Source organism: Drosophila sulfurigaster, chromosome 3, assembly GCF_023558435.1.
Source record: "Drosophila sulfurigaster albostrigata strain 15112-1811.04 chromosome 3, ASM2355843v2, whole genome shotgun sequence".
NCBI classification, from domain to species: domain Eukaryota; kingdom Metazoa; phylum Arthropoda; class Insecta; order Diptera; family Drosophilidae; genus Drosophila; species Drosophila sulfurigaster.
In genome coordinates, this window is record NC_084883.1 from 17,385,732 (window position 1) to 17,413,706 (window position 27,975).

The 27,975-nt window shown below is 35.4% G+C and overlaps 1 protein-coding gene and 1 long non-coding RNA gene across 3 annotated transcripts; both read right to left on the minus strand.

The window, feature by feature from the left end:
• Positions 1-894: 894 nt before the first annotated feature.
• Positions 895-27,715, minus strand: LOC133839999 (cAMP-dependent protein kinase catalytic subunit 3). Of its 2 annotated transcripts, none has more exons than XM_062271652.1 (8): positions 27,566-27,715; positions 14,373-15,110; positions 3,922-4,090; positions 3,446-3,555; positions 3,131-3,376; positions 2,888-3,069; positions 1,986-2,063; positions 895-1,559 (listed from the first exon to the last, which is right to left on the minus strand). In XM_062271652.1, the coding sequence occupies exons 2-8, from the start codon at positions 15,019-15,021 to the stop codon at positions 1,434-1,436; spliced, it is 1,560 nt and encodes a 519-aa protein (XP_062127636.1). In that variant the 5' UTR covers positions 15,022-15,110; positions 27,566-27,715; the 3' UTR covers positions 895-1,433. The 2 variants fall into 2 exon arrangements, with proteins under 2 accessions (XP_062127636.1, XP_062127635.1); XM_062271651.1 differs by lacking the exon at positions 27,566-27,715 and adding an exon at positions 21,168-22,102.
• On the minus strand, positions 9,108-14,361 carry LOC133840001 (uncharacterized). Its single transcript, XR_009894160.1, has 3 exons — positions 14,165-14,361; positions 10,371-14,097; positions 9,108-10,319 (listed from the first exon to the last, which is right to left on the minus strand). It is a non-coding gene; the product is annotated as an uncharacterized LOC133840001 (long non-coding RNA).
• Positions 27,716-27,975: the final 260 nt, after the last annotated feature.

The following is a 27,975-nucleotide window of genomic DNA, read 5'->3' on the forward strand; positions in this document are numbered from 1 at the left end:
CTCAATTATCCTGTCAATTGTCATCGCAAATCGACTGTATGCGATATTTTCCAGTGCTAGTCGTGGTTCAATTTCTAATGGTGGAACATGGTGGAACTGAGCCATTTGTTAAAATAATATATGTGAACATAAAATTTTATGAAAAATTTAAATACTAGAACAGGCATATTAAAAATGTACCAAAACGTAAAAAAGTGATCCAATGTACCACCGCATAAAAAATGTACGCGTTTTGGTACATTTGTACCAAAAGTGGCAACCGTGCTCTCAGCTTATGCCTCTCACAAATTAAAATCAGCTGCCGCAAAGTATGCTACACTTTGTTTGAATTCATAGCAAAGAGCTTTTAACAGCGCACAATTCAAATGTTCGATTAACGGTTGCAACTTCTAAAAATAACAAGAAAGTAATTTGAATTTAAATGATATATTATATTATTAAATTTATTATATATTTATTAATTATATAATATATTTTATAATTAAAAATTAAAAAATTTAGAATTGCATCTAAAATTTAAATCTCTGTATGTTCTCTCTCAACATTTGATGAGTACAGGGTATAAACAAATGACGACCATAGCCATAAATAATATAAATAATGCATAAAAAAGCCCAATATATACAAATATGTATTCAGCACGGGAAATACAAAATAAAAGCAAAGAAGAAAAACAAAAAGTGACAACAGCAGATCACATAAAACAAACGGCCATCAGCGCCGAGGATCGTGACCATTAACTGACACATTTTCGTCCAACTAATCCCGCCAGAACAATGAAAGACAAACGAGAAAAACGCAGAATGAATATATACGCAATGAATATACGTATTTAAACACAACAAGATGGTATCTACATATATGATATGTTAAGAGAGGCAGCACACGTGTGTATCGAGTTTCTATCACTTTATTCAACGTTTTACGTTAATTTTTCTTTATGGTTGGTTTTTGTTGTTTCGGTTTTAAGTTAACAATAATTAATTTTGTTTGTATGTGCGATTTGCTTGCAACTTTGCAGCCAGCACTCGAACATTAAACAATTAAACATAATAATTATAATCATATTAATAATAATAATAATAATGATAATGATAATGATAATTATAGACGTCTCACGCTAGACATAACATTATGGGCATAAACTTAGGCTTATTATAAATAGAATCGTATATTAGGCATAAGTGTATTGTATGTATCTGTGTGTGTATGTTTGTTTGTGTGTGTATCATTGCTTTTGTGTTTTGCACAGTACTTTTAACACTAATTGCCAGTATAAATAATAAATAATGAATGTGTGTATTCGCCTCGCAGCAAATCATACTATGTAGTTTCATATCCATGCCATACACAGCACATACAATGTGAAATATGTATACTATATTATTTAGGTGTATATTTATTTAAATTGTTTTGCTTAGTCTCCTCCCCGTTTAAAAATCATTAAACAACTGCAAATCTCTTTGGTCTACTGCCTTGGCGGGTTTCCAATCCTTCTCGGGATAATCGTCAAAATTTTTCGTATCCCCATCGTGGTGCACGTCAGGCATAATTGGTGGCTGCAATTGATATAGAACATCGAAATAGATGGATTAGATACAGATTCGCAAGTGCAAACTATCATAAAATAATTGCAAAACCAACAAAACGGTGGCCAGAGGAATAGCATGCTGGTGCAGGAGGGGGAGGTTGAAGGGGCTTAGCGCTATTAACGCATTTAGAGCGTGCAGAGATTTATGGTCCCCGCCCACCAAGAGCGACTGAATCGCTGCGGTCATTAATTAACGGCATTGCTAATTTCCAAAATTGATTTGTTTATTTGCTTTTAATTACGTCCATGTATAAAAATACATTTTATCCAAAATCGAATCGACCGCAATCCAAATCATTAAATGGGGCCGCACGTGTGACGTCGTCTCACGATGGACGATGGATATATAGAGTTCATAGAGTTTATCCGATACAATTGCAATCTGCTTGCTTACCTTTAGTTTCTTGTTGTAGACGTCATTCCAATTCAAGTTCTTGAACCAGCGATGCCTTTTAACGTCATCGGCGCCATTCTGTGGGCATTAGAAAGATGAAATGAGAAATTAACTTAAATAATTCTGCATTTGTTGGCTCGTGTTGCGAAAACGCGCGACATGCTATTAAAAGTCTATACTCAGTGCTAAAAGAGGTACAAAGAGGGTATCTCAGTATTTACTTATCTATTTGTTAAAACTTTTGTGCTATTAAGAATTGCCCCTTAGTTATAAATAACTTTGTTTAATAAATTAAAAATCGATTAAAAAATAATTAAGTTATCTAATGGGTATCTATAAGTCAATCTTTCATTAGAACTAACATGACTCTTTGATTTTCTGTAGCTTTTCTATTTTGGGAAATTTGTTTTGCATTTATTGTCGCCAACGGAACTGACAGCAGCCATGTGCATAGGGAATCTACGCCAGAATTTCGACATAGGCGTGGGATTCGACAATTAATTTTTAATATATGCATCGCAATATTTAATGCCCAAGAAATGATTTCGATACGGTTATGACAAGTGTAAACAATCGTCTATAAATATGCTTTATAACCGTAAACGCCATAAAAAGCTGCCAAATTAAATGCACACTTCACAGTATTGAACAGGTGTTGTATAGTCGACCACAAAGTTGAAAAAGAAATGAGCGAACTAAGCGAAAAATATTATATACAAATATTTAATTAAATAAGTACCAAATTAGCCAGACAATTGGCTGTCTCATTCAAAATAAATAATTTATTACATTTCAAATCTCGACAGACACTTTGAACCTTGAATGTATCCTATTCAATTTCTAATTTCCTCTGTTTCTAAGCAAATCTTTTGCAGTTGTCCTTTAATTTTTATGCAACTCACCTTCATATTGCCCAGTCGCTTGGTTCTATCATTCACCAGCAACTTTTTAATCAAGTCTTTAGCAATGGGATCCATGTGTCGTTCCCATTCAATTTTGCCGCTCAAAATCTTTTCATATATGCCAAAAGGCTGCTCATCATAGAAAGGCGGATAGCCCACAAGCATTTCATAGATAAGCACACCTAAAGAAATCAATTTTGAATATAAATAAACTAATAAAGAACATTATATAATATAACCTACCCAAAGCCCACCAATCGACGGCTTTGTTGTGTCCTTTGGACTGTATTATCTCAGGTGCAATGTACTCAGGTGTGCCGCACAATGTCCAGGTGCGATCGCGCAGCTTTTTGGCAAAACCGAAATCTGTTATCTTCAAATGACCATCTCGATTGATTAACAAATTCTCAGGCTTCAGATCCCTGTAGACAATTTGCAGGGAGTGCAGATACTCAAGAGCGCTGACAATTTCAGCGGCATAAAAGTTGGCTAAACAAATAGAAGGGAGTGTCAAGTTAGTTCGTGACTCAATTATTACTAAAGATTTGGGTTACTTACAAGTTTGACTAGTAAATTTGCCCGCATTGCGCAGATATGTGAACAGCTCACCGCCGCAAACATAATCAAAGATCATATACAGATTGGATTCATCCTTTGTGGACCATTCACTGTGGGATAAAGAACATATGAATATGAATATGTGAGGCATAAGAAAAAAAGGTAAATAATAATAATGCGAAACAAAGGAAATATTGAAAACTTATTTATGGTCTTAATTTTTGTAATATTGAATATTATTATATTTAATTCATATATTTTTTATCTTAATAATAAAAGTAATGACTCTTTTCGCATAAGAATATAAATCAATTCCTTGAAATTTATGCTCTTCCATACTCTCATTTATAAACATTTACAAACATAAATGTTTATTAGCTTTTAGCAGCTAGTTTCTTCAGAAGTATAATTAAATCTTTTTTCATATTACAAACTTAATCTTAGAATATTGAACAATTAGTTTTCAGATTACTTACAGGCTGATCACAAATGGATGTCGGATTTCCCGCAATATGTTTCGCTCATTCTTGACGTGTTCAATCTGCTTGAGGCGGATGACTTCGGTCATGGCCAAAATCTTCATGGCACAGTATTTTTCGGAAATGCGATCGCGGCAGAGACAAACACGCCCAAAGGTGCCAGTGCCTGTAACCAAAAGATATACAAATGAAGGGGTGTAAAGATAAGATGCATTTAAGACTCATTTACAGATATTAAAATTGTTTATCGATACTGCATGATCAGGTTATGCAGTTAACCGCAAAATGTCTTGGGTGTCCCAGCACGCCCCAATTGAATGATTGGCAGTTGGCTAAACGTGGGTGTTGAAAAACAAGGTGGGTTGCCTTCCCCCCCTTCCCTCCTCGCAACCCATCCATTGTTATGGGAGAGCTAAACATGCATAATTACACATGGTTTTTTTCACTTTTGAACACGTTTTGAGGTTAGTTGGTTGTGTGTAAGCCGACACCCATAAGATTTTCTCAACCTTGAATTTGTAATTGGGCTAACGGCCAGCAGACACAGACAGAGATGGAGACACTCAGAGAAAGAAAGAGAGAGACAGAGAGAGGAGAAGAGAGAACAAGTCAGTTGGAACGTGTGAGTAGCTCGGATTACCGACAACTACTTCAAGCCAAAACGAAAGTCAAAGCGGGCGGTAAAAAGTTCGATTTGACGTTGCACAGTGAAGCAAACAAGTGAAAATTTCATTGTATTATGAGCATCATCACAATATGAATAACGTGCGTCAATGTTGCTGTTGCTAGCGTGCTTTTGGCCATTTGCTTGGCTTTTACCATAACAAAACTGCTTACAAATTGATTTGTCTTATAAATCAAATCCAACTACTCTCGCATTTGCCACTTCGCATCGCACATCTTTCTTTCCAATTACAATTTCAATGGGGGGAAGCAGAAAATTTTCTCTCGGATGTTTTTAGTTTTTCATCACGTTTTCGGCTTTTCATTTGGCTCACAATAATTAGCCATGATTTTCAATGTAATAAAGCAAAAGTGAGAGATTATTGAACCGAGCACACACAGAGAGAACTGCCAATAACAACAACAATAAGAACAATAGCTACATGACTCGACACGTGCGTTCGCATCGAAGAAAACTGAATAAATGATTTACATTTGGGGGCGTAGATTTCAGCTGGGGGCTGCCTCCACATGTTGGCACCTGTCGTGAGACCAAAGAGGGCGGATATTACACGTGCAAATCAAACGAAATCTCTAAACTACTTATTGCCATCTAATGGCCAGACATTATAATTAATGATTAGCATTCGCAATGCAATTTTTATTTTGATTACGCAGCGTAATGACTCAGCTACGATATTCCAGAACTTGCACAATCAGCGTTGAGAGAAAAGAAAAAAAAAATATAGAGATAGAATGGGAAACGAAATAAATGAGATTAAAGAAAGTTTTAGCACATTGGAATAGTTCAAGAAACAATGAGTAAGATTTTTGGCTTTGGAATTTCGCTAAAAATGTTGTATATTTTTTTTATATACAAACTCATTTCTTTTGTCTCGTAAATTTTGTTGAACTTTTCCTTAAATGATTTCAATTGATTGACGAAAAAGTTCCATATCTTGAAATGTTCTTATCAAAGAATTAAAACAGAATGCTGTAGTTAAAATTTGGCTATAAATTTGGAATTATACAAACATAAATACTCGTAAAGTAGCTAATAAAATATGCGAATTTTTTCAAACGGAATCAAGCTGAGCGGCGATATTTTCAAAATGGGCTTTTTGCATTGGTTCTGGCATTTGAAATTAGCAAATAATAAATAAATAATCGGAAAGATGCGAGAGATCGAAAGAGAAATAAATCAAACGGATATTACTACTTATCTGCATCAGAACACATACTCCTCCCACATACCTAAAAATGCTTTTAAATATTTTTATTATTATTTTTCTTTCTTCCAAAATTTATTATCAAAACACAAAATGTGTCGAAGAAATCGGTGGTTGGAAGGGGCAAACAAAAAAAGAGGGGAAGGCCCCCAACACGAATCGAAAGTATTTTTTTGTTGTTGAAGCTATAGCAACAACAACGAGACGTGAGGAAAATGTGTAGCCAAGCGGCAAATGGCTAACAAAACCTCACAAGCAAATTGTTAACATTCTTTTAGTGGAAACAAAAGCAGCAAGCAGCAAAAAAGGTGTGCAAAAAAATGCTTCAACAAACGTACATATACAATTGGACATGGCTGTAGTTCTCAAAATGGTGAAACTTTGAGAATTTCAACAATTTTAATTCAAAAATTTAGTCAATGAACGCAGCAAAGCAGGCGAGAATTTTATAAGATTATTTAGAATATATTTATAAGACATAACACAGCAATTATCAAATGCCAATAACTTGAAAGTGTTACTTTAAATAAATATTGAATTAAAATAATGGTACGATCAATAATTTGGGGCACTTAAAAGGATTTTAATTCAAATAGCAAGTTTCTAATGATAATAACATAATATATTAAGATTGATAATACATATGGGTAATAATCTGGCGAAAAATGTTGCTTGCGACTCTATTTACAGTACATAAAATAAAACAATTTCAAAAATAAGTAAAGATTATTCTTATAGCTCTGAATTAGCTCTATATTTAGAGCTAAGATTGATTTAACGAATCGCTAAAATATATAAATTCGTTACCTTTTTATTTTATGTATGAATTTGTTAATTTTAGGCAACTATTTTACAACAGAAAATTAATCCCAAAAACATTTCTATATCTGATAAAATGTTAATAAAGAGCTAAGAAATACTCTTTATAAAAAATAAAAAAAAATTTCGGTATGTTTTTTTTTTTTTCATTTTCTACAGATAACTACCTATAAATTAAATTAATTATAATTAAATTATATTAAAAATGGCAAAGTTCACTCATTTTAGGCACTTTAACAGTTTTCAATTAAAATGCACTTCATTTTATTGCAATTACTTTTCATTATTCTACAGCTCATAAAAAGTAGTTGGTTGTGTTAGCAGCTAGCCATGAAGATTTGAAGTTGTCTTCAAGTACCCTGCTGTTTTGAAAGTAGTTATTGTTTTGGCCAAATGAAGTTGAAGTCAAATGTTTATTAATATCGCATTTTCATTGCATTTTCTGGTGTGTTGATTTGCACCTGTTAGTGAGTTTTAAGCGAAATTGGAAAGTGCTCTTGAGTGTTGTCTAAACCAAAACCGTCGCGTCATTTTCCTGCCTTTCATCTCTGTGCGTCTGTCGAGCCTATACTACATACTAGACAGGCGTCTTGGCCAAGTGAAATTGTGACAGCTTTGGAGCAGACGGCAAACAAAAGCGACGCGTTAAACGGCGCAAACGCAAACGCAAACGCCAATTGTCAGACAAAAGCCAAGAGACAGACACCAGACTCTGTTGCAGACGACCAAAAGCAGCCGCCAGCAATTAAAGTCGGCTAAGAGAAGAGATCCGAGTGAAAACCAGTTGGCAAACTCCTTGCGTACGCGTAAAAGTTGCAGCCCAAGATGTGCGAATCGCAAACAAAACAAAACCAAACCAAGCAAGTGAGAAAGCTCCAATTGAGCTGGAGGCAAACTGAGAGATACTCAGTGAATTAGAGAAAAATTTAGTTTAGGTTGATTGATAAAAAAAATTGTTTCATACATGTACATTTTTACATAATCCAACAAAGTTAAATGGAGAACTGGCTGAATTGATAACAACAGATTGATATATACATGTATATTACATAGTATAGGGTATATATAGTATTTTTATATACTAAATACTGCTAAATAACAAAAATAATACTTTTTAACTCAAAAACTGAATTTCCCTAAAATATTATATATATAGTATATATATTATATATATTATAGTAAAAGTTACTAGATATATATAAATCTAAGTTAAAAATATAAAAAATACTATAAATAGTATTTAGTATGATATTTAAATAGTAAAATTTGTGGTATTTACCAGCATTTAACATTAGAATATTAGTATTTCTCTACTTCATAAATTAGACGTCTCATCAAAAACATAAATAAAATACTTAAGTCGTCTTATAGAATATTTCATATTTTTAACTTATAATAAAATATACTATATACATACATATATATATATATATATTTAAGTTCAAAATATAAAATATACCCTAAGTAGTATTACATTTTTTTTTTTAAATAGAATGCATTTTTGTATTTAACAGTATTTAGTATTAGCGTATATGTGTTATTTCCCTTTTTTTGAAAAATTTGATACGTAATCAATCACAATAATAATTTTTTAATACATTGTTGAATAGATTGATTGAAATAAAAATTATTTTATTATTGTATTTTCTTATGTACTCATTGATAGAAGACAAAGTTCTTCCAGATTCAATATACCCAATGCAATAATATTGCAACAACAGGGTAGTGAAAAGACTTTACATCATACATGCAGCAACTTTCTATTTAATGATGCGACAGTTTCATGTGCTGCAACTGGCCCTGAACAGGTTCAGTTCCCGGTCTCAGTCCAAGTCCCAGTCTCAGTCACTATCTCAGTTGCAGTTTCTGTGGCAATACCCCGTCTCATTTCCATTTCCATTCCCAGTCCCAGTTGCCTTTCCCTTCTCTATCCCTCCAGTTTACATTAAAGCGACCAATATCATGGTTCGTTGCGTCTGTCTCTGAGACGCCTCGTCGCTGATTGATGCTGTTTATTTGCTTTAGCGCAATGCATTGCAATTCTTTGTGCAGTTTTATTGGCAGATGCAGCTCGCTTGCAGATTCCCATAAATTATGTGTGCCAAAAGTCAAAATACTGTAAAAAGTTTTTGTAAATCGCGCGCAATGTAAATGAAAATAAACGGCGACCAGTCAGACAGACAGACACTGCCGCCATATAAACTTGGCACAATTCGCACAATTTTGGCAGCTGCTCTGACCGTTGGCTAAATAAAGTTAATTGCGTTTTATGCAGTTCCAAGTAAAAAAGTTTGTTTTTAATCCCATAAACAGAATAACAACAATAATAAAAGCCAAAGCTGAAGTTCCAACAGACAGAATTAAACAGGCGGATCTCTTTCTCTCATTTGAGATATTTACGCTATTAACTTGAAGAAAATAAAGATAATACTAGGAAATTGAGTTGCGAATTGAGTGCATTAAGTTGGCACTTAAAAAAATTACATTAGCTGTCGTAGTACATTTTTTAATAGTGAAAAAGAAATAGGAATAGCTTGAATACATGACATTAAAAGGATTTTAAATTTTTGAACAAGAAATTAGGTTATCCTTGTAATTAAAATAATTTCCGTATTTTCTATTTTTTTTTCGTTAGTTTCCTCCTACAATAATTGGACCTAGTTTAAGGCCGAAAATGTTGTGTCAAAACGACATAGTGATCTAAAAATGTGGGGTTAATTTAGAATTACACATGAAACATCGATGTCATTCGGTTCATAATTTGTGGGATTTATGACATGTGGAAACATATGTTTATCATCATCATGCAATGAAACGAAACTATCGTGTAATATGCCAGTTGACCGCACGGCTCACACAATTTCAATGGGCTTGACAAGATGTTACATCGCGCCCCGCACTGCAATTTACACATCAGCTCTAAAACAGTGAAAACACCATAAATCAAATGTCGAAAACTGTACGAAATAAAGTCGAATCGACTATTAAACACCCTAGTTCTAAACAAGAACAAATTGGGTTAGTTCTAATGAGCGAATCATTTCTTTCTGATTTAATTACAGGGTACTATCGAGTGGGTGTTTGATCGTTCTGCTTTTGATTTTGTCTATTTTTGTCACATGCAAAATGCATTTTTAGGTCATTTTTATTAATAATTAGACCAACAACAACAACAACAACATCATCAGCGGCAGCATTTAGAGAGAGAAAACCTCAAGACGCACAGAAAATGTTTATAACGCAATTTTAATATGCTCATTTAGTGTTTGGCAAAAACAAAAAAAAGCACCGACGAGACAAGCATGCAAATGTGCCATAGCTCCCCTCTGAATCCCTCTCTCTTCGCCTCTCTTGATCCCCCATCAGCATAGACAGACGCCTCTGTTTGGGGCAGCCAATTTGGTGTGGCCAAATTTTGGGCAAATTGCCAAATAATAATTTCTATAAAATTTGCTTATACATTTTCTCAATTTTGTTGAAATAAAAAGCAAAATTTTCTTCAATTTTATTATAAATTTCTTTCGCCCGCTTTTTTCTGTTTGCAATTCAGATTTTTTTTTTGGATTTGTGGCTCAAAGATTACACAGATCGCGAGACGCTCAAATTTTCCATACGATCATTAATTTCTCGTTGAATGATTTTGTCTTCTGTGCTTTATTTTATTTTGTTTCATTTCTTCTTTATCTATGGCCAATAATATTATTATATTATAGAGTACATATATCGAGAACATACTTATAAAGACGACCGCACTTAACACGCCACAAATAAAAAGAAAATACGAATGAAAAAAAAAGCAAAAAACGAAAATAAATAAAGCAAGAAAAAAGCCGAGTTGATCCCAAAAATAAAATTGAACTATGAATTATATTTTGCAGACACGTCGACGACACACGATTGCCGCTTCTTCTGCTGCTTCTTCTCGATCGTCTTCCAAGAAAACAACAAGAAGGCAAAAAACAACTGCGACATGTGTTGCCGCTTGAAATTTGATTGGTTTCTATTATTTTAAAATCCATTTATGCTAAAAGCGCCAAAAAGATTTCATTTCAAGGGCCAACGAGCAACCTTTCATTAGTCAGATCTTATTGTTGTTGCGTGCTCTTGGACACTTTTATGCCCGAAAATGAATTGTATTTCCCCGAACTGTGCGTAAATATTTATCTCCCACAAATCTATCAATCATTGAGCCACGAGCAGTAAAAGGATTGTGTTGCTCTCTGTTCTGTTGTTATTCTGATCTGTTCTGTTCTGTTCTGTTGTTGTTCATTTCTTCACTTGTTGTTTTGGTTTTTCAGTTGTTCAATTGTTTGGGTTTCGCAAGGTCTTTGCGCTCATCTTGCAGTCAAGATCTCTTCTGTTCGCTGAGTATAAATTTGTCAATTTAATATATTAGCTGTTGAAGTGATGTGCGCTTTGGCCTGGTCGATCGTCTGTCTACATTGTCAAAGATTTCCGCAATGTGCTGCTGCTGTCAAGTTGTCTCGCCAGTGAGCAGGATGAGGCTCAAAAGTAGAACGGCAAATGTCTTTACATTTTAATGTACTCATTCACAATTTGTCTATTCGATTTTGATGTGATGATAATTTGGGCAATTTGCGATGATTTAGTACGTTTTAGATCACATTGTACCTAATACATTTCTGGCAAGAGTCGTTGACGATTGTTATTGTTTAACACACGTCGTAATTCAATTAAAACATTGTTTGAGCAAAAGTTTAATTGATGAACAACAAATTGAAAATATATTTTTGAAATTTAATTTTTGATTCGTAGAACTGTCGGAAATAATTCATCGTATATTAAAAAATATATTTACTAAAATCAAGAAACAAACTACAAACAATGTTTTGAATCATTCCAAATAAATACCAATTTATTTGTGCTTCCCCGATTAAAATTGTGTTATCAATTAATACATTAATTGCTCTTTTTATTGCTTTGTTGTTCAACGATGTTTTTGCCAAGATTCATCATCGAGAAGTCACGCGTCTCGAAGGTGTACAAACAAAAACATATTTCTTATTTGGATGGCAACAGACTAAACTGAACCAAAGGGTGCCGCAGAAATGTTTATCAAAATTCGGATTCGGAAAACAATTCCAGCGAAATTTCCGGAAAAATTACCGGCAACATTTTATCACCTGCTGCACATTTCACAATAGAGTCGTAAAGGCATCAACGACCATCGATTGGGCCATGTTTTGTTGTGGTTTTGCTATTGCTTTTGTTTTTTCTCTGGGTTGTGGGTGGCTTCGTTGGCTTTGGCTGAGTTGCGTTGCGTTGCTGCATTCGGTTCAGCTAATCAATGAATTTTTAAACAAACATGAACTTCAAATATTTATCAAGAATTTCGAACAAAAATCCGCAAAAACTGAATGTAGAACAGTTTGAGGTATTTTTTCATATCTCTTAAATTTTTTCAACTTGCAACGAAATTTACATATTTGGTTATAGTAAAATGCGTGTTTGGTCTTTCAGGTGGCTTCTTCTTTACAGTGATTTGCCCCTTCTAATGAATGCGTGAGTCAGCGGCATTAATTGCGTACCTGGGCATGCCGTGAATACATATGAATCGGGTATCCGTTTGAGATTATTTACTTTTTACGAATATTTCTGGATTTTATCGTACTCAATAGCAATGGGGAATGGTTGTTTGAGTGTGTGTGCGTGTGTGTGTGATATTCTTGTCTGGCAATTGTTTGAAATTAATGCAAGATTACTCATCGGTTGTATGGTGAAGTATTAGGGCGGAAAAGGAGGGATTACTCATACGCCGTGGGGTAGCAGTTGCTGATTGAAACATTCTCCCTCGGAATGACTTTGCACCGGAAAAACAGCTGAGCAAAAGCATCTTCAACTGCAAATTGGTCAGTTCACTTTTTGATTAGGTAACGACAGAATACACCCAGAATTCTCGAGGGTGCAAAACTGTACTAAAAGTTATCCAAAGTATTTTTCGCACGTTCTGCAATCAAAATGTGTTCAATCTGATGAGAGCAAAATTCAGCACTGCTGGCAGTTAAAATATATAATTGCCATGCCCATTCAGATCAGTTCTTTTATGCGATTGCAATAACTATTTGACTTTCGACTAAGACTTCTTTTGAGAATACTTTTTAATGGCGCTGATAATTACCGCAACTGTTTAAATTAACATTTAATTTCGCGCATTTATTGTGAGAATTTGAATCGAATTTTTTGTATTTGATTTCAAATATTTATTACCTCATTTTTTATGCATTTCTGAGCGCTTTAATCTGCTTTCGCTCAGGCGCTCATTTCGCCTTGATTCGATTCGATTCCATTCGACTCGCCTCGCATCGGCTTCTTGTATTAGTTTTTATTGTTTTTATACGCAAATAAATTCACATTGATTACGCAAATTGAAGGCGATGAGCAACGTACCGTACTACCTCTACTCGTCTTATGATTATTATGAACATTTCGCACCGCAGACGTCGAAGATAATTGTTCTCGTTGTTTTATGAAGCTGCTTGCTTGCGTATTTTCACAAAGCGTTTAATTTAGTTTAAGCATCCATTTAATACACATACGTATACGCAATACGTATCGTATACGTACTATGTATTACGTATACGCCACCACCCCAGTTCCAAATTTAGATCTGGTGTTATTGGGATCATGAATGAGAGCCTACGTAGTCAGTGGCCATTACTGTCCAGCAGTATATAAGTATTTTTTATGGGTTTTCCATTATTTTGACGTGTTTCACGTATTTATATTTCACTCGGCTCTTTGTTATTTAATTCACAAAAACGTGTGCTCTAAATTTAGTTCAACATTTTAATGATTGTTTTCAAATAGCGCATTATGGTTTTCAAATATAAATATTTATCCACAAGGCAAGTGTGGCTGCTTTACCAATTAACTACGTTTTTACACTTGTTTTTTTTTAAAGATCTAACAATCATTAATTTATTGCCGAGTTTAAAATTTTAATCGATTTGTACTTGTTGCTGAACTTGATCTTGATCTTAAGAATTAAGAAAAATCTGATTATTTTAAACGTATAGATATACCAAAAAAAAAGCTTTCGGTACATTTTTGTTATATGGTTTTATAGAACATTGTTAGCCGGTATCTCACACACGATTTTAGTTTTCTTACTTGTTTTATAAGTTTATTTAGTCTCATTTGCTGGCAATCTATTAAGAGACTGTTCTCAATTTCATTTTCATTCTATCTACCTTCTTCTATACAAAAGTGAAACTGAAATTTCACTAAATTGATCCAACATTTTCAATCATATTCACGCCATGAGATCCTCTAACAATACACATTAGATTTAACTGATGGCTTCACTCTCAACCGAAAATATTTCTGGCAATATGTGGCTGAGTTTACATTCGGAAAATATCAATTTCACATATGGTGCCGCCCACTCTGCTGTTATTCCTTATACGCTTTGTCATAAGCCTTGACTCGAAGACTGACCTAGCTACAGATTTGTTTTGATATCTTCAATTTAAACAAGTCAAAAACAACACAAATAAACAGGAACATACCGGTGTGTCTTGCATGGTGTTGTGTTGTGTTTCGTTTGGCTGTTAATCGAACTAAAAACACAACGATAACTCAAGTTGAAGGTCCCCCCAGACAGACAAAAGAGATCAGAACTAACGGTTTGGCAGGTTGAAGGTTGCCAGGGTATTGCTGGCATATCAATCATTTTTTTGTTATGATATATACTACTGGTAGTGTTTGCTTACTCACCGACTGTCTTGATGATCTGGTAATCGTCGAGAAGATATTTGCGTACGCCCTTTGCGGTCTGAACGCTGCTGCTTTCCTCAGACTCATCGTCGGTCTCCTCATCGTCCGTCTCATTGCCATCGTCCTGTTCACTCTCATCGGAATCATCGTTGTTGGTCACATCATCCGTATCGTGACCATCGCCCTCATCGCCATCCTCCTCATCGTCCACATCATCATCTCCGTCATTGTCCACAGATGTTGTTGTGGCGCTGCTGCTGCTTCGACTGCTGACACTGACGTGTTTGGATTGTGGTTGCTTCTTATGTTGCTGCTGTTGCTGTTGTTGCTGCTCTTCTTCTTCGGTTTCCTCGCTATAATCGGACTCTAAGGGATCTGATGATTCACTCGAGGCGACACTGTGACTGCCACCGTTGACATTGCTGCTGGTTGTGGCGCGACTCAATTTGAATGTGAATGTTGCCTCTGTGTTGTCATTTGTTGCTGCTGTCGCTGCTGTTGTTGTTGCTGTGGCTGCTGCTGGAATCTGTTTCTTGTGCAATGACGATGACGTCATGTTGGTTCCGGTTCCTGATGTCAATTTTGATGAGGAGCCGCCTTTGCCGCCTGTCAGCGGAGTGCAGAAACGCGCGCAAGTTGCTGTCGACATTGTTGCAATTGTTGTTACTGCTGCTGCCACTGCGAGCCTTGTTGTTGCAACGATTATTGTTGCTGTTGTCACTCGCGTTGCTCTTGTTGCTGAAAATAAACAGATTGACACCGGTTAGCTGGCATTTGACAGCAATGTAATCAAAAAAAAAGAAAACTAAGGCTCTAAAAATATACGCTCTATTTAGCTTGTGGCGCCATCTGTCGGACTGTAGCTGACGTAGTTACGAGCTACAAGTTACATGATTTATTAATTAAAGCTTTAGTAACGATTGTATTGAATAAAGTCAATTTATTTAGACCAACACTAAATTCTGGGAATACTCAGAAGACACTGAGATGTAAAAAAAGGTATAAATCAATCATTTTAATGCCTCCGTGTAATACAAAATCTTGTGTAAATAAAACCGGAGAAACAATTGGAATGAAAAATACAAATTAATTAATTATACAATTGCTCTGCACTTCCTCATTTTCTTGCAGCCATTCAACTCTGCATATTTTCTAGATTATTATACGAGCAAATCTTTTCAGCGTGCTGAAGAAATTCCCAGAGCACATCAAACATTTTCAAGTGCATTTGAAGTGCTCCTCTTTCGTCGCATCCCATTTACTTAAAGGGTATAAGTGACACTGAGGCATTGTCTGCGATGCTTTAGTGCTATTTTTGTGCCACTTTGCATGGTCGTTTAATTAACCAAACGTTGGAATGGGCAGCAGCGTCTTTTGTATTGTCAGACTGACAGCGTTGGTCGTGCGCGTAAATTGAAAGCGAAATGAAATTGCCGCCAGGCGCACACACAGACAAAAAGGAAGGAAGGAAGGGGAGGCAGAGACAGAGGAGGTAAAAAAACGGAAGCCAGAACCTACAGCGGCAATCAACAAGTGTCCTATAGTCCTAATTCAATGGGACGACAGCGCACAGAGATGCCAATGTGTCGTGTGGAAAATGCTATAAACTAAATATAATATATAGTCATCAAGTAATTTGAAAATAATAAAATAAAAATAAAATACAGGAAAAACATGAACTTAATTGAAATAAAGCAATTTTACAGCATCTTAAACAAACTTCATTGGCCTCAATGTCTGATGAGGAAAATTGATTTATAGGCCAAAGGGTAGACAACAATGCGGCAGCCACATAATAAGTAAACTTAAGGTTCGAGTCTATTACGATAACAAATTTTATTAATAACAATAAACGCATTTCTGATTCAATTTCATAGACACACAAAGAGTTGCAGTTGAAAGATGTTCTCTGGGCACGAGTCGAGTTGAGTTTATCGACTAGTTTCGATTCCCCTCCGACCTTGCACAATATATCCCATCCATGTCTGCGTCTGGGTCTGGCCTTAATGCAGATGCATTTAATTGAAAAGTTTGCCCAGCGGCCTCAAGTCCAAGTCATCAAACGGCAATCGTGCATAGAAGCGCAAATGCGAGCCGCATATGCAAAATGTTGATGAATAACACGAAGCACATAACACGCTAGCAGAGCGTGCTCGACTACAGCATACTCACTAGAGTAATTAAGTTGAAATTTTCAGAATATGTATATAAGTACTAAACTTAACTAGGAGTCATACATAAGCCCTTTAAATAAAATATTGATCGTTTTATGAAATTCTATAGAATAAGGAGAAAGAGAATTAATCAATACTCTTTTAGCAACTGCACAGGGTGTGAAAATCAATAGAGTTATGAAGTTGAAATTTTCAGTATATATAAAATGTTATTTAAGCTAACTAATAGTTTACTATAAAGACTTTATTTAAAGCAAATCTATAGAATTGAGAAATACAAAAAAGAGAATTAATCAATACTATTTGTAACAGTTGCACAGAGCGTGAAAATCAAATAAGTTGAAATTTTCAGAATATTCAGAATATATATATATATTTAAGCTAAGAGTTTACTTTAAAGACTTTTTTAAAAGAAAATCTATACAATTGAGGATATAGATTCTTAACAGTTGCACAGGGCGTGAAAATCAATTGAGTATTAAGTTGAAATTTTCAGAATATTTAGAATAGTCTTTAAGCTAACTAAGAGTTAACTATAAAGACTTTATTTAAAGGAAATCTATATAATTGAGGAATAAGAAAAAAGAGAATTAATCAATACTATTTTTAACAGTTGCACAGGGCGTAAAAATCAATTGATTAAGTTGAAATTTTCAGAATATGTATATAGAATATTCTTTAAGCTAACTTTACTTAAAAACTTATTATGCAAATCTATAGAAATAAGGAATACAAAAAAGAGAATTAATCAATACTCTTTTTACCAGCTACACGGGGTGTGAAAATCAATAGCCATTGCTATAGGACAAGCCTGAGTGGCTTTTATTGTTTAAGCACTACTACTCGTCGTCGTCGTCGTCGTAGTCGTATCTGGGGCATGTGCTACAGCCATGTAATAGCGAATGCATTCAATTGTTTGCACCCGTAATAAAGTATACTATACTATATGGTGAGCACTAAAGAAATCGTCATATTGCCGCTGGCGCTGCCGCTACCCAAAATACTCAAATAGAGGCTGCGTCTCCCAATTGTGAGTTTCTCTCTCTTTCTCAGTGTGTGTGTGTGCTTGCGTGGGTGTGTGTGTGTGTGAATGATTAGTCAACAAATCAAGGCTGGGTATACAAAATTTGGACAAAGGATAATGGATAGCTGGCTGCTTTGTTTGAACTTGCAGCTAATGAAGGTTTTTCCCTCGCTTTCACTTAGTGACTTCTTGCTGACGCCAGAGGGCGCTCTTAAGTCGGCGAAGCGAAGTCAGCATATAAAACATTTCCTTCGACAAATGGAAATGCATTAACTGTGGAAAACAAAGCACAGCAGCCATCTCTATAGAGCAATATCAATTTTGGATTCTCAGAAAAGCAGCAACAACAAAGAAATCAATCAGTTCGGTCTCCGAACAGTCTGCCAGAGATTGTATTCATATTCATATTGCCAACTGGGCAAACAAATAAAACACGGCTATATCAATATGTATGGTTTTGTTTTTACAAATGATAATTAAAATTTTTGAGACTTTGTTTTTGTTTTCGCTCATAGATGCAAAACGAAAACAAAGGAATCTTTTTTTAATTTTATTGTTGTTATTGTTATTATTATTATTTGTAAGACAGCAGCATTGAGTGTTCAATTATTTTGAAATTTTACGATTGTTGCAGAAAATTGTTGCTATTACATATACTAGTGAAAACCCATATGCATAGAGAAGTGTTCATTTTATGAACGGCTGCTGTCAGTCAAAATTATTTATGGTGTATGAGCTTAAAAACGCAGCTAAAAGTGCGGAAATATAACTTAGAGTTGAGTATCGTGCTATATATGTAAACAAAATCCATATGTATTTGTATTTGTATTTTCTTGTTATTGTAGTCCGAAGCAAAGTGCAAAGTTTTGAGAACAATTTTTCAAAATTATTGTAGACAATCACTCGGCCTGTAAATTAGCGCAACATCCACAAATGTCGAGAGATATATACGAGTACGTGTGTATATACTTATATATATATATTGAGAGAGAGTAGGAAGAACCAACGTCAGTCAGATGTTGGAGATCCCGCCACACACTACGTACACACACCTCTTCTCTTCTCGTTCCTCTCCTCCCCCGCATTTACCTTGGGTGAGTGCTGCCAAAATGGAAAAATCAAAATGGAAATCGAAATTGGGGTCGTCGTTGGCCTGTTGGCAAGCAAATTGTTGAATGTTGCTTAATCTTCCGGTGGCTCGCACTCTTTTCGTATTTTATTGGTGTTTTTTGTGAATGGGAAAACACCATAAAAATTAAGAGGTACAAATAAAAACAAAAGTATTGCAAATAAAATAAATACAAAACAAAAGAAAAAACAGTCGTCAGGTAACATGAAAAACAAAAGAGTTTGCCAAAGCAGAAGAAACTAGTTCGGAAAATTTTGCTGATCAACACAAACGACAAGTTGTTAGGTAGAAATAATAAAAAAACAAACTCAAATCTGGAAATAATTGTATTGTTTTCCTTTACGAAATTCCAAACTTTGCAACACTTAACTAAAGTAAATTTAAATTTAAATAAAATGCTTGAATTTCTTTTGAGCAAACTCTCCAGAATCCCTCGCTAAAACCAAAAAAACAACCTTGAATATTTTTCTTCCAATTAACGCTATGCACTTTGAAGATTAAATTGGCTATCATAACATGCGGTGATAAAGAAGAGAAAAACCCGACCACTTGTCACAGATCCCCAGCTTATTTATTGCTCAATTTTGTTGATATTTCTTTTCGCGTTTTCTTTTCTTTATTGTTGAAAAATTTCCTATCGGATTATGAAACTGTCCCCGTGGGACTTGTGCCAGCAGCAGCCCCCAACAGAGCACACACCTCAGCAGCCGGGCAGATCGTTGGCCCTGATTTATATAGAACATTATCAAATAACTTTTAGAAGCGCTCGCACACACAACGAAAAAATATAGAGAATTATTGCTTAATTATGACTGCAAGCACTTGAACTTTGCTACTCGAATCGAGAGAAGTATTCAAAATTTATAACGAGACTTGCAACATTTATTAATTTGTTGCGCCTCCCACTGTGGTGTTTAATAAATTATATGTTAAATTAATTAAGAGCCATGTGAAGCGATTTGTTATAAATTGTTGCATGCTGGCAACAAGAGGAACAACAACAACAGCAACAACAACAACAACAGTCTTAGTTAGCATCAGCGTCATATTATCGTCATTTGTGTATTTTTTGCTCAGAATTTCCAAAAATTGCCGTAGGCGATTATTAATGTACCGAAATTTTTGGTTTATCATTAAGCGACAACAGTGGGGAAACAAAAACAAAGCGAGGAAGCGGCAAATTATGAATAAGTGTGCCCATATTAATTAATGACGCAGCATGAAATATTATTGCACATTGCGATGTGACAAATAAAATATGAAACCAAAAATAAAATGACAGATTTTTTGTTCTTTTTGTTGTTGTTTTTGTTTTTGCTGCCGAAGGTGACTCTGTCCCATTATAATCGTAAACGCACTCTGGCCATAATAATCAAAAATAATGCCACCAAATATAACCATAAAACTCACAACGCGAAACATTTTCATTTCGCCTCTTGTTGTTATTGTAATATCATTTGGGGTACTTGCACTGTGTGTGCCAGCAGAAAAAAAAAAGAAAAGGGCGAAAGATTTATGGGTTTGTTTTATATTTATAGAGCAAATATTTCCGGTGTCCTTGTGCTACTTGTGCGACAAGAGAAACTTTCAATGCGTAAATGAAGTTTCTCAAGTGACCCCAATTTGATGTGTTATAACTAGGATAAACAATTGCTGAGAACTAAGAACAAAACAATTGTGTCGCAGCGAAGACAAAAGAGAACAACAACAAAATAGTCAATTGACATTAAATTTCAACTGAATGAAGTATAATATTCTACGGTTCATAAAATAAATACTTCTCATTGTTTTGAAACTAAGAAATTAATGTGGGAAGTTTCTAAAGTTGAATATTCTAACTATAGGATGGTCTCAAGAGCAACTGAGTGTATTAAGATACTAATTTTATATTTTCTATTTAATACAAAATAAAAGGAACAGATCGTTATTAGATCAGTATCAAAATTACTGAGTGAGGAAAGTAAAATATCACCCAGAAATATTTTCGAAACAAAGCCTCTGATATACCATAAATACCATATGGCAAATTGTATCAAAATTTAATAAAATTGTATAGTAATTCTTGTTAAATTTTAACATAGTTGTATAATAATTCTTGATAAATTTTAGACAACTTTCTAATGAAAGAGAACTAATCAAAAGATCAACAATAAAATAAATACACGTACATGCCTATAAAATAAGAACTTGTTTGAAAATGCGGACAAAACATTTTACTAAAAAATACTGAATCACATCACTTGTTGAAAATGTAAGCCAATTTAAAAACCAATTTAAATAAAAATATTTTCAGCTTTCATAGAAATATGCATTTTACAAAAAAAAAAAAAACTAATTTAGCAGCTTAATTAGCAGAATGCATAAATTTAATTATACGATTACCAGAACAGATTTTGGAAAGCGAAACATTTACAGTTATGGTTACTCGTGCTCTTTGCACTTGGAAGTAGTGTATAAAGATTACTCACCCAACTAATTTTTTGTTAACAGCTTCTGGTTCCCCTCGCCGTTCAACGTCGAATGTTGCCGCCGCCGCTTTTTTGTGTTGTTGTTTTGGTGTTGTTTTTTTTTTGTTTTAGTATTAGTATTGGTTCTCCTAACGATCGCTGTTTTTGTTGTTGGTCTATCTGTCTGTCTGACGATACAGTTCAGTTTCATATATATGAATACACATATATGATTTTTTTTCGCTGGAGCAAAATTTGAACGCTTGCGAAATTGTTAAAAATAAATATGTTACTTTAGCGTGCACGATCTTTTCTTCGCTTTTCCGCCGACTTTTTTGTTGTTGTTTCGCTTGTTTTTGTTGTTGTTGTTGGTTTCTTTGCCCGCAAACAGAAATAAACTTAACACTCAGCGCTGCTCAGCTGGCCACAGCGATAGGTAGATAGGTAGGTGTATATAGGTGTAAAAGTGTGTGTGTATGTGTGTGTGTCTGTGGATATAGCTACAATTTGCTACAGATTGAAGACAATCCAACGGAGTTCTTTTTTACAGCGTTTAATTGTGTCACTTTTTTGCCCGTTTTGTTATTGTTATTGTTATTGTCTTTGCTTATGGACAATTGTAACGCTTTGATTAACAACTCTTTGGGTTCGCTTGTTTTTTGTTTCAGCTTCGGTTTAGCTTCGAATTGGATGACAACGGCGATCTGGAGATCTAGAATATCCGGTTTATTGCCAAATACACTAGGCCCGCGCTTAGCCGGAGTCTCTTGACTGCATTTAACAATTGCAATATGCAAATTTTTTAACTCGTTTTCATTAATTTAAATATCAATCTCAATTTAAGCTAGACATTTGCTTTCGTATTTTTCAGTTAGTTTGTTTTTTCTTGCGATTTTTCTAGCCGTTTGATTTAGTGAATTTTCCTTGTAGTTTTTCTTGGTGCTGACTTTTGCTGACCAGCCGCTTCCACGTTTTGCACGAAACTGAAACGTAAAATCTGCGAATTGCCTGCCACCAGCAGCAGCAGCAGCAGCAGAAACAGCAACAGCTCTCGATGTTGCCGTCAAACGCCGCGACGTCGGCGTCGCAAGCAATTGTATGTAGTTGTTGTTGTTGTTGTTGCTGATGCACACACACGCTACGTTGAGTGTGACTGGTGGATGATGTTGATGATGGCGATGATGATGATGAGTTGGCTGATTATGATAATGATGCTGCTGATGTTGATGATGATGGCTGTATGTTTGTGTTTGTGTTTGCTCTTAGCCACATTTACGACGCCATATGTGCTGTGTAGTGTAGTGTTTTACGTGCGTCTCTGTGTGTGTGCTTTTGGAGTGTCTGCCACACAACGTAGACATACTCTTAAATACCGTTGCGTGGCATGAAGTGGCAACCGCAGTTGCAGGATCACTCGACGACAAGTAAAAGCAGCGTCCGTAATTTAAACGTGCGAATTTGTTGCGGCAAGAGAAAAAGTGTAAGTGTAAATGTAAGCTGCCCCTGGACTCCCTGGACTCTTGCAGCTCATCAACAATATCAACATCGACATCAGCAATCACCTGACTGCGGTTGCTGTCTCTACACTTTGCCTCTCCCATAAACATGCCGCGGCGCTCAGCTGCTGTTTGTTTTGTGTAGACAAGGCGGCAGCGCGATTTTAACGCCTCCCCTGCTATTAACAATATTTTTGGGCTTTGTTGCGTGTTGTTGAAATTTTGATTTGCCTTGTTTGTTTGCATTACACATTACACATTGAGGCGGCCTGGGCATTGGGATTGAGATTGGGCCTGGCATTGTTAACTACAAGTAGAAGAAGCAAATGGCGAATGCCTTCTAAACACTTTGCATGTTTATACGCTGATTTTCACTGGCTGTCGTAATAAACCGTGACAAGGTCAGGCAAGAGGCGTCTGCGTGCAAGAGCCTCATTTACTGAGCTGTGGCTGCCACTGCTGAAGTCGCCACACTGTTGATGTACAGTGCGCGCATAACTGTTAATTCGGTTCCGCATTTTATATGTTTGGCACGCGTGCAACTCGTATGCAAATTACCAAGTGCTGCCGTTGTTGCTGTTGCAACACCTGTCAAGGGCAAGGACAAGAAGAGAGCACTCACCATTTAAAGATGGCGTCCTCAACTGGGCAATGCGTCGCCAAAGTGTTGCTGCAAATTACAACACACACTCACATCACATTTCATGGACTTCGCTGGTTATGCCCAACCACGTTCACACCACTTACTTGCAGGCCTTTGGCATAGCAAGCCCGACAATTTGTATATCCATTTATTTAAACAACCGCGAAATTGTCTTATCATTCTAATTAGCGATACTTCAGTTACGAAAATCAAAGAGCTGCCAGATCTCTGCATTGATTTAAAAAAAAAAAATGGCGCTTCTGTTGAATCGTAGTGTTGCCAATCAATGCGATTGTAGTGTTACCAAGTACTAAACAATTTGAAAATTATGAAAAAACTTTTGACAAAGTAAAAAGATAGCCAGCTAAGTTCATTGCTTGAACTTTTTGAAGAAAAATTACATTCAAAATACATTAATTAATATCTTTTATCATTCATCAATTATCAATAATAAGCATTACATTTACTAATGCGATGAAAGCACTGTGCCATATTGATCAGCTGTTTAGTGGCGCTGCCAACTATTTTTTAAAACGAAGTGGGAGCGTGAAAAGGTGGACCAACGAAGATGGAAAGCCATCGAAGTTTGCTGTCATTAATATCTATGATGTTTTCACAGTCCACAATTATATATGACTCAGAAAAAACAATTATAATTTTAAATATTAAACACTAAACGATGTGACCACAAAAGTCGAAATACAAAAATACTGAACAGTATTTCTTGTGTATTATTCAAGTTTGAAATTGCTGCCACTTATCATTCTTCGTTCCACCACCATTCGTAAGAAATCAGCTGTTCGTAATGGCGTCGTCAACTTTGTTAGTGAGGCGGGGTGGCAACGTTAGTAAGCTCCACCAGCTGCGCGACTGAAAACTTATTGGCCAAGCAATAAATGAAATAAATGGAAATATGCAAATTGATGTGAAAAATAAACGTGTACTTAGTGTATTGACTAATTGGAAATGTGTTAAACTATTTAAAATGCAAGTAAACCAAATGTGCGGTGCAATTTGAAAAGTTGCTTATCAGCAGCAACAATAACGCAATGGCAACAATAGCGTCGGCAATAAAATAGCGTCGCTGCTGCGGAGCTTTGAAAAGCTTTCACGTGCTACGTATTTTGCGTAGCCATCCGCTGTGTTGTGTGCTTTCAGTTTCAGTGGGTCACTCGAAAGGCATTGTTGTCGCTGTCGCTGTTTCTCTCGCTCTCCGTGTCGCTGTTCCGCTGCTACGTACTTTGTGCGTGTGTTTGTTTTTGGCGCGAGCGTTTTTGGCAGCAACAAACGGTTTACGTAGCATGTCGCAAGCGTCGTATCGTTCGTATCAAACACTAAGCGAAGCGAAGGCGGTTGAATAACAAAAAAAAAAAAAAAGAAAACTAACAAATATTCCCCACCAGCGGAAATTGTTTTAACCATAAATATTGCAATTGATTAGCATTAGTGTGTGAGTTTCAACCCATATAAAATATAATAAATATTTAAATATTTGATACATGTATTGTACATATTCAAAGTTCAAACTACTCAATGCACGCGCATACAATAAGTGTTAATCACAATTTTATTGGCAACAAGTGTGACGACTATATAGCAACAATAGCAGCAACAACAACGACATCGCTATCAGAAGCTGAAGGTGACAACGACAAACGATAATACCAAATAACAACAACAATGCCAGCAATAAAAAACTATTAGTTAGCAACTAAATCAAATGCCAAATACGACATTCTTTGATTTTCTATTTTCAACTTATGCACCATATAGGTATTTTTGGCTAATGAGTAAACATTATAGTGTCACGGGTCTCATCAAAATTTTCAATGCTTCCCCATTTTCGATTTCGATTTATTTCGTCCGCTTCAGTCTCAATTTGGGGCAATCAAATTAATTGTCAATTTTTTGTTTTTGCCTTGCTCTTTTCGTTGCCGCTATTCGTAAGCTCTCTCTCACATTGGTGGTCTCACTCTCTTGTTTCCACCCGCTCTCATGTTCTCTTTTTGCCTTGACCATCGCCATTAGTCAAGTGCAAATGCACCTGATTTTGGACTGCGCTTATTTCTTCCTCTTTCATTCGTGATTTTGTTTCCAACCTGTCGCATCACTGTATACCCTGTACACGAAAGCTTCAAAGCTGTATATTGTTTCAGCTGAAGAAAGCTTTTGATTTCTACTGTCATGCAGCAAAAAAAAGACATAAGTTGACTTGCAGGGTATACCCGAGTGCAGTTGACAAGCTTGACATTCGCTATGAATTCGCTTTGTGCTTTTACACACATTTTGTCTGGTCAGTTACCTTGCGTGTTGTTACCGAAATTTCAAAAGAGGGGTTTTCCGCAGCAAACTGAACCGAATCGCATAACCAGTCAGTCAGCTGTTTGCCGTACCACTTAACGGCTAAAAGCGTTTGGGTCTGGTTTAAAGAATTTCATTTATCTGGCTATAACACTTGAGCATTATCGAGAATTTCGCTTGCACGAAAACAGTTAGCAACTGCTAAAATTTCGTTTAGAAATTTATAACCGTGAAAAAAGAAGTGCAAAATCTAAGGGATTTATACGCCAGAAGTGTGAATACTCTATCTCAAACGACAATATTTAACAGAATTTGAATTCCTAATATAAATTATAGCTTTTGCTTATTAAAATTATAAAATACGCCATTTGCTTTAGAATATCTCAACCATAACAACTAATTAAAAGTCAACTTGAGACGAAGGCTTAGTTAAGCACTCGTTAATTAGATTTGTGTTTGTATAATTTTATTAAACATAATAATATTGTAAATAAATATATGTAGTTTATTATATCTCTCTAGCATTGTTCCTTTTCCGCTGGGAGAAGATACGAGAGCTATGCATTAAGAAAACCAAAAAGATTATTCTATAACAAATAGGGAAACATTTCGGAATCGTAATACAAAAGCTTTCTTTGTTTTTCTTTCGGCTTTTCCCTTTTAATTACAATAATTCCTTTTAATTAAGGGCAATAGCGAGGTGTGGATATGTTTTATAGTGTTTACAAAAGATTTGATGCAAGATAAGCTTATGAAATATGATTATTAAAATAAGGTGTAACTTTACTCAGTTTCAATTAGGTTTTGCAATGTAGCCCAGCAAAAAATGTTGCAAAAGTAAATATTTAACAGAATATCATAATTCCCATTGTACTTTAGTGTATACACAATGAGCCGAGATTTGTATAAGGGAGAGAGCGGTGAAAGAGAGTGAGAGAGCGTGTGGGCATCCAAGTATGTCAATTGAATGATGCCCCAATTGATTTATTTACTTCGGTTTCTATGCGATTGTCATAACTTTGATGCGTGCCCAAGTGGAAACCGGGTTTGTTTTGTTTTGTTTGGCAAGTGAAAACAAAATTGTTGACCACTCGAAATAATAAATGCGATAAACAATCGATAAATCTGAAAAGTGCTGCCACAGCAGCAATTCCAGCAAAATATCAAAGCCAAACGCCGCGACTGCATTGCGAAATAATCTATCAGATACATTTCCATAAAAAGAGCGCTACACTTTAGGTATTGTCATATAGTATGTATTTTTATGGCATGCATATCTGAAACCGATGAGCTCACATGCAACTGTTGCATGCCCAGCAAATGCTTGCCCAGCTTTATTTGATAAGCTAATAGAGCCAAAGGTTCGAGTTCCAGTTCGAAACTCTATGAATCCCATTCGCAACTGGCCTGCAAACAGCAAACTCTTTGTGCTTTCGCATTTTCTTTACTTTTTTATTGTAATGTGTTCGACATTATCACGTTCAGTTATGGTTCCTGTTATTTTTATACTGACTACTACTATTGTTGTTGCTTTGTTGCTCTTTGTTGCCGTTGCTGTCTAGCTGATTAGTCATTTTTGTTTTTTTGGTAAGCGACCTTAAGGCTTTCATTATGAACAATTGCTGCTGACTGCTTTGAACTTGGGCATTTGCTAAGCGCCTGAGATAGTGAAGACTTTAAAAGTTCGAAGGTCGATCCATCAATATACCCGGAACAAATTGATTTGATCGGGTATACTACATAATCAAGTAGTTATTTTAACCTCATTTTTATGGACTTTAAGTGTAGATTATTCCCTTGATTGATTGTCGCACATCAATCTTGCAAATTTAAGCGAAAATCTACTATAAATAGCTTTTGGAAATTGACAAAAACCATCTGCTGTTTCCTTTTCTGAGAATCTATATATGTTCCGTTTATGAATGAATTCGCAATGATATTTGTATAATATCAAAGAAAAGAAAGTGGTCTGTACTTGCCTGTATGTTTGTATTGATTGTATCGAATCTTGAAAACATAGCTAGAAATTAAAACACGATTTGTAAAAATCAAAAAAATATGCGTCAAACACAATTTGGAAAAATCTCAAAATAAATAAAATTTATAATTATTGCGTCTGTGAGTTGAAGATTGTAAAAAGGCTTACTTAGTATTTTTTCAGCGTAAAGCAAACATTTTTTTTATATACTTCACAATCCGCTTATCAGCGCTGCTCTCTCTCATCTTCATCATTATTATCATTCTCGAGGCGGCTGGGGAAGTGTTTTTTGCGTAAAGCAAAGACAACAGACTTATATATAGCCCCATTTGTGATATAATGTAGATCTATTTAAGATGCTGTCGTGGCTAAAATAGTTTCCAGTTTTAGTTCCATTTAATAGCGCAACAA

What these genes read in the sequence shown, in the direction of transcription:
- LOC133839999 (XM_062271652.1), bottom strand. Translation starts at nt 15,021, where the DNA reads ATGTCGACAGCAACTTGCGCGCGTTTCTGCACTCCGCTGACAGGCGGC. An exon ending in CCAGATCATCAAGACAGTCG is followed by an intron (nt 4,091 to 14,372) that starts GTGAGTAAGCAA and finishes TTTTGGTTACAG; the next exon opens with GCACTGGCACCTTTGGGCGT. An exon ending in TCTACAACAAGAAACTAAAG is followed by an intron (nt 1,560 to 1,985) that starts GTAAGCAAGCAG and finishes TATCAATTGCAG; the next exon opens with CCACCAATTATGCCTGACGT.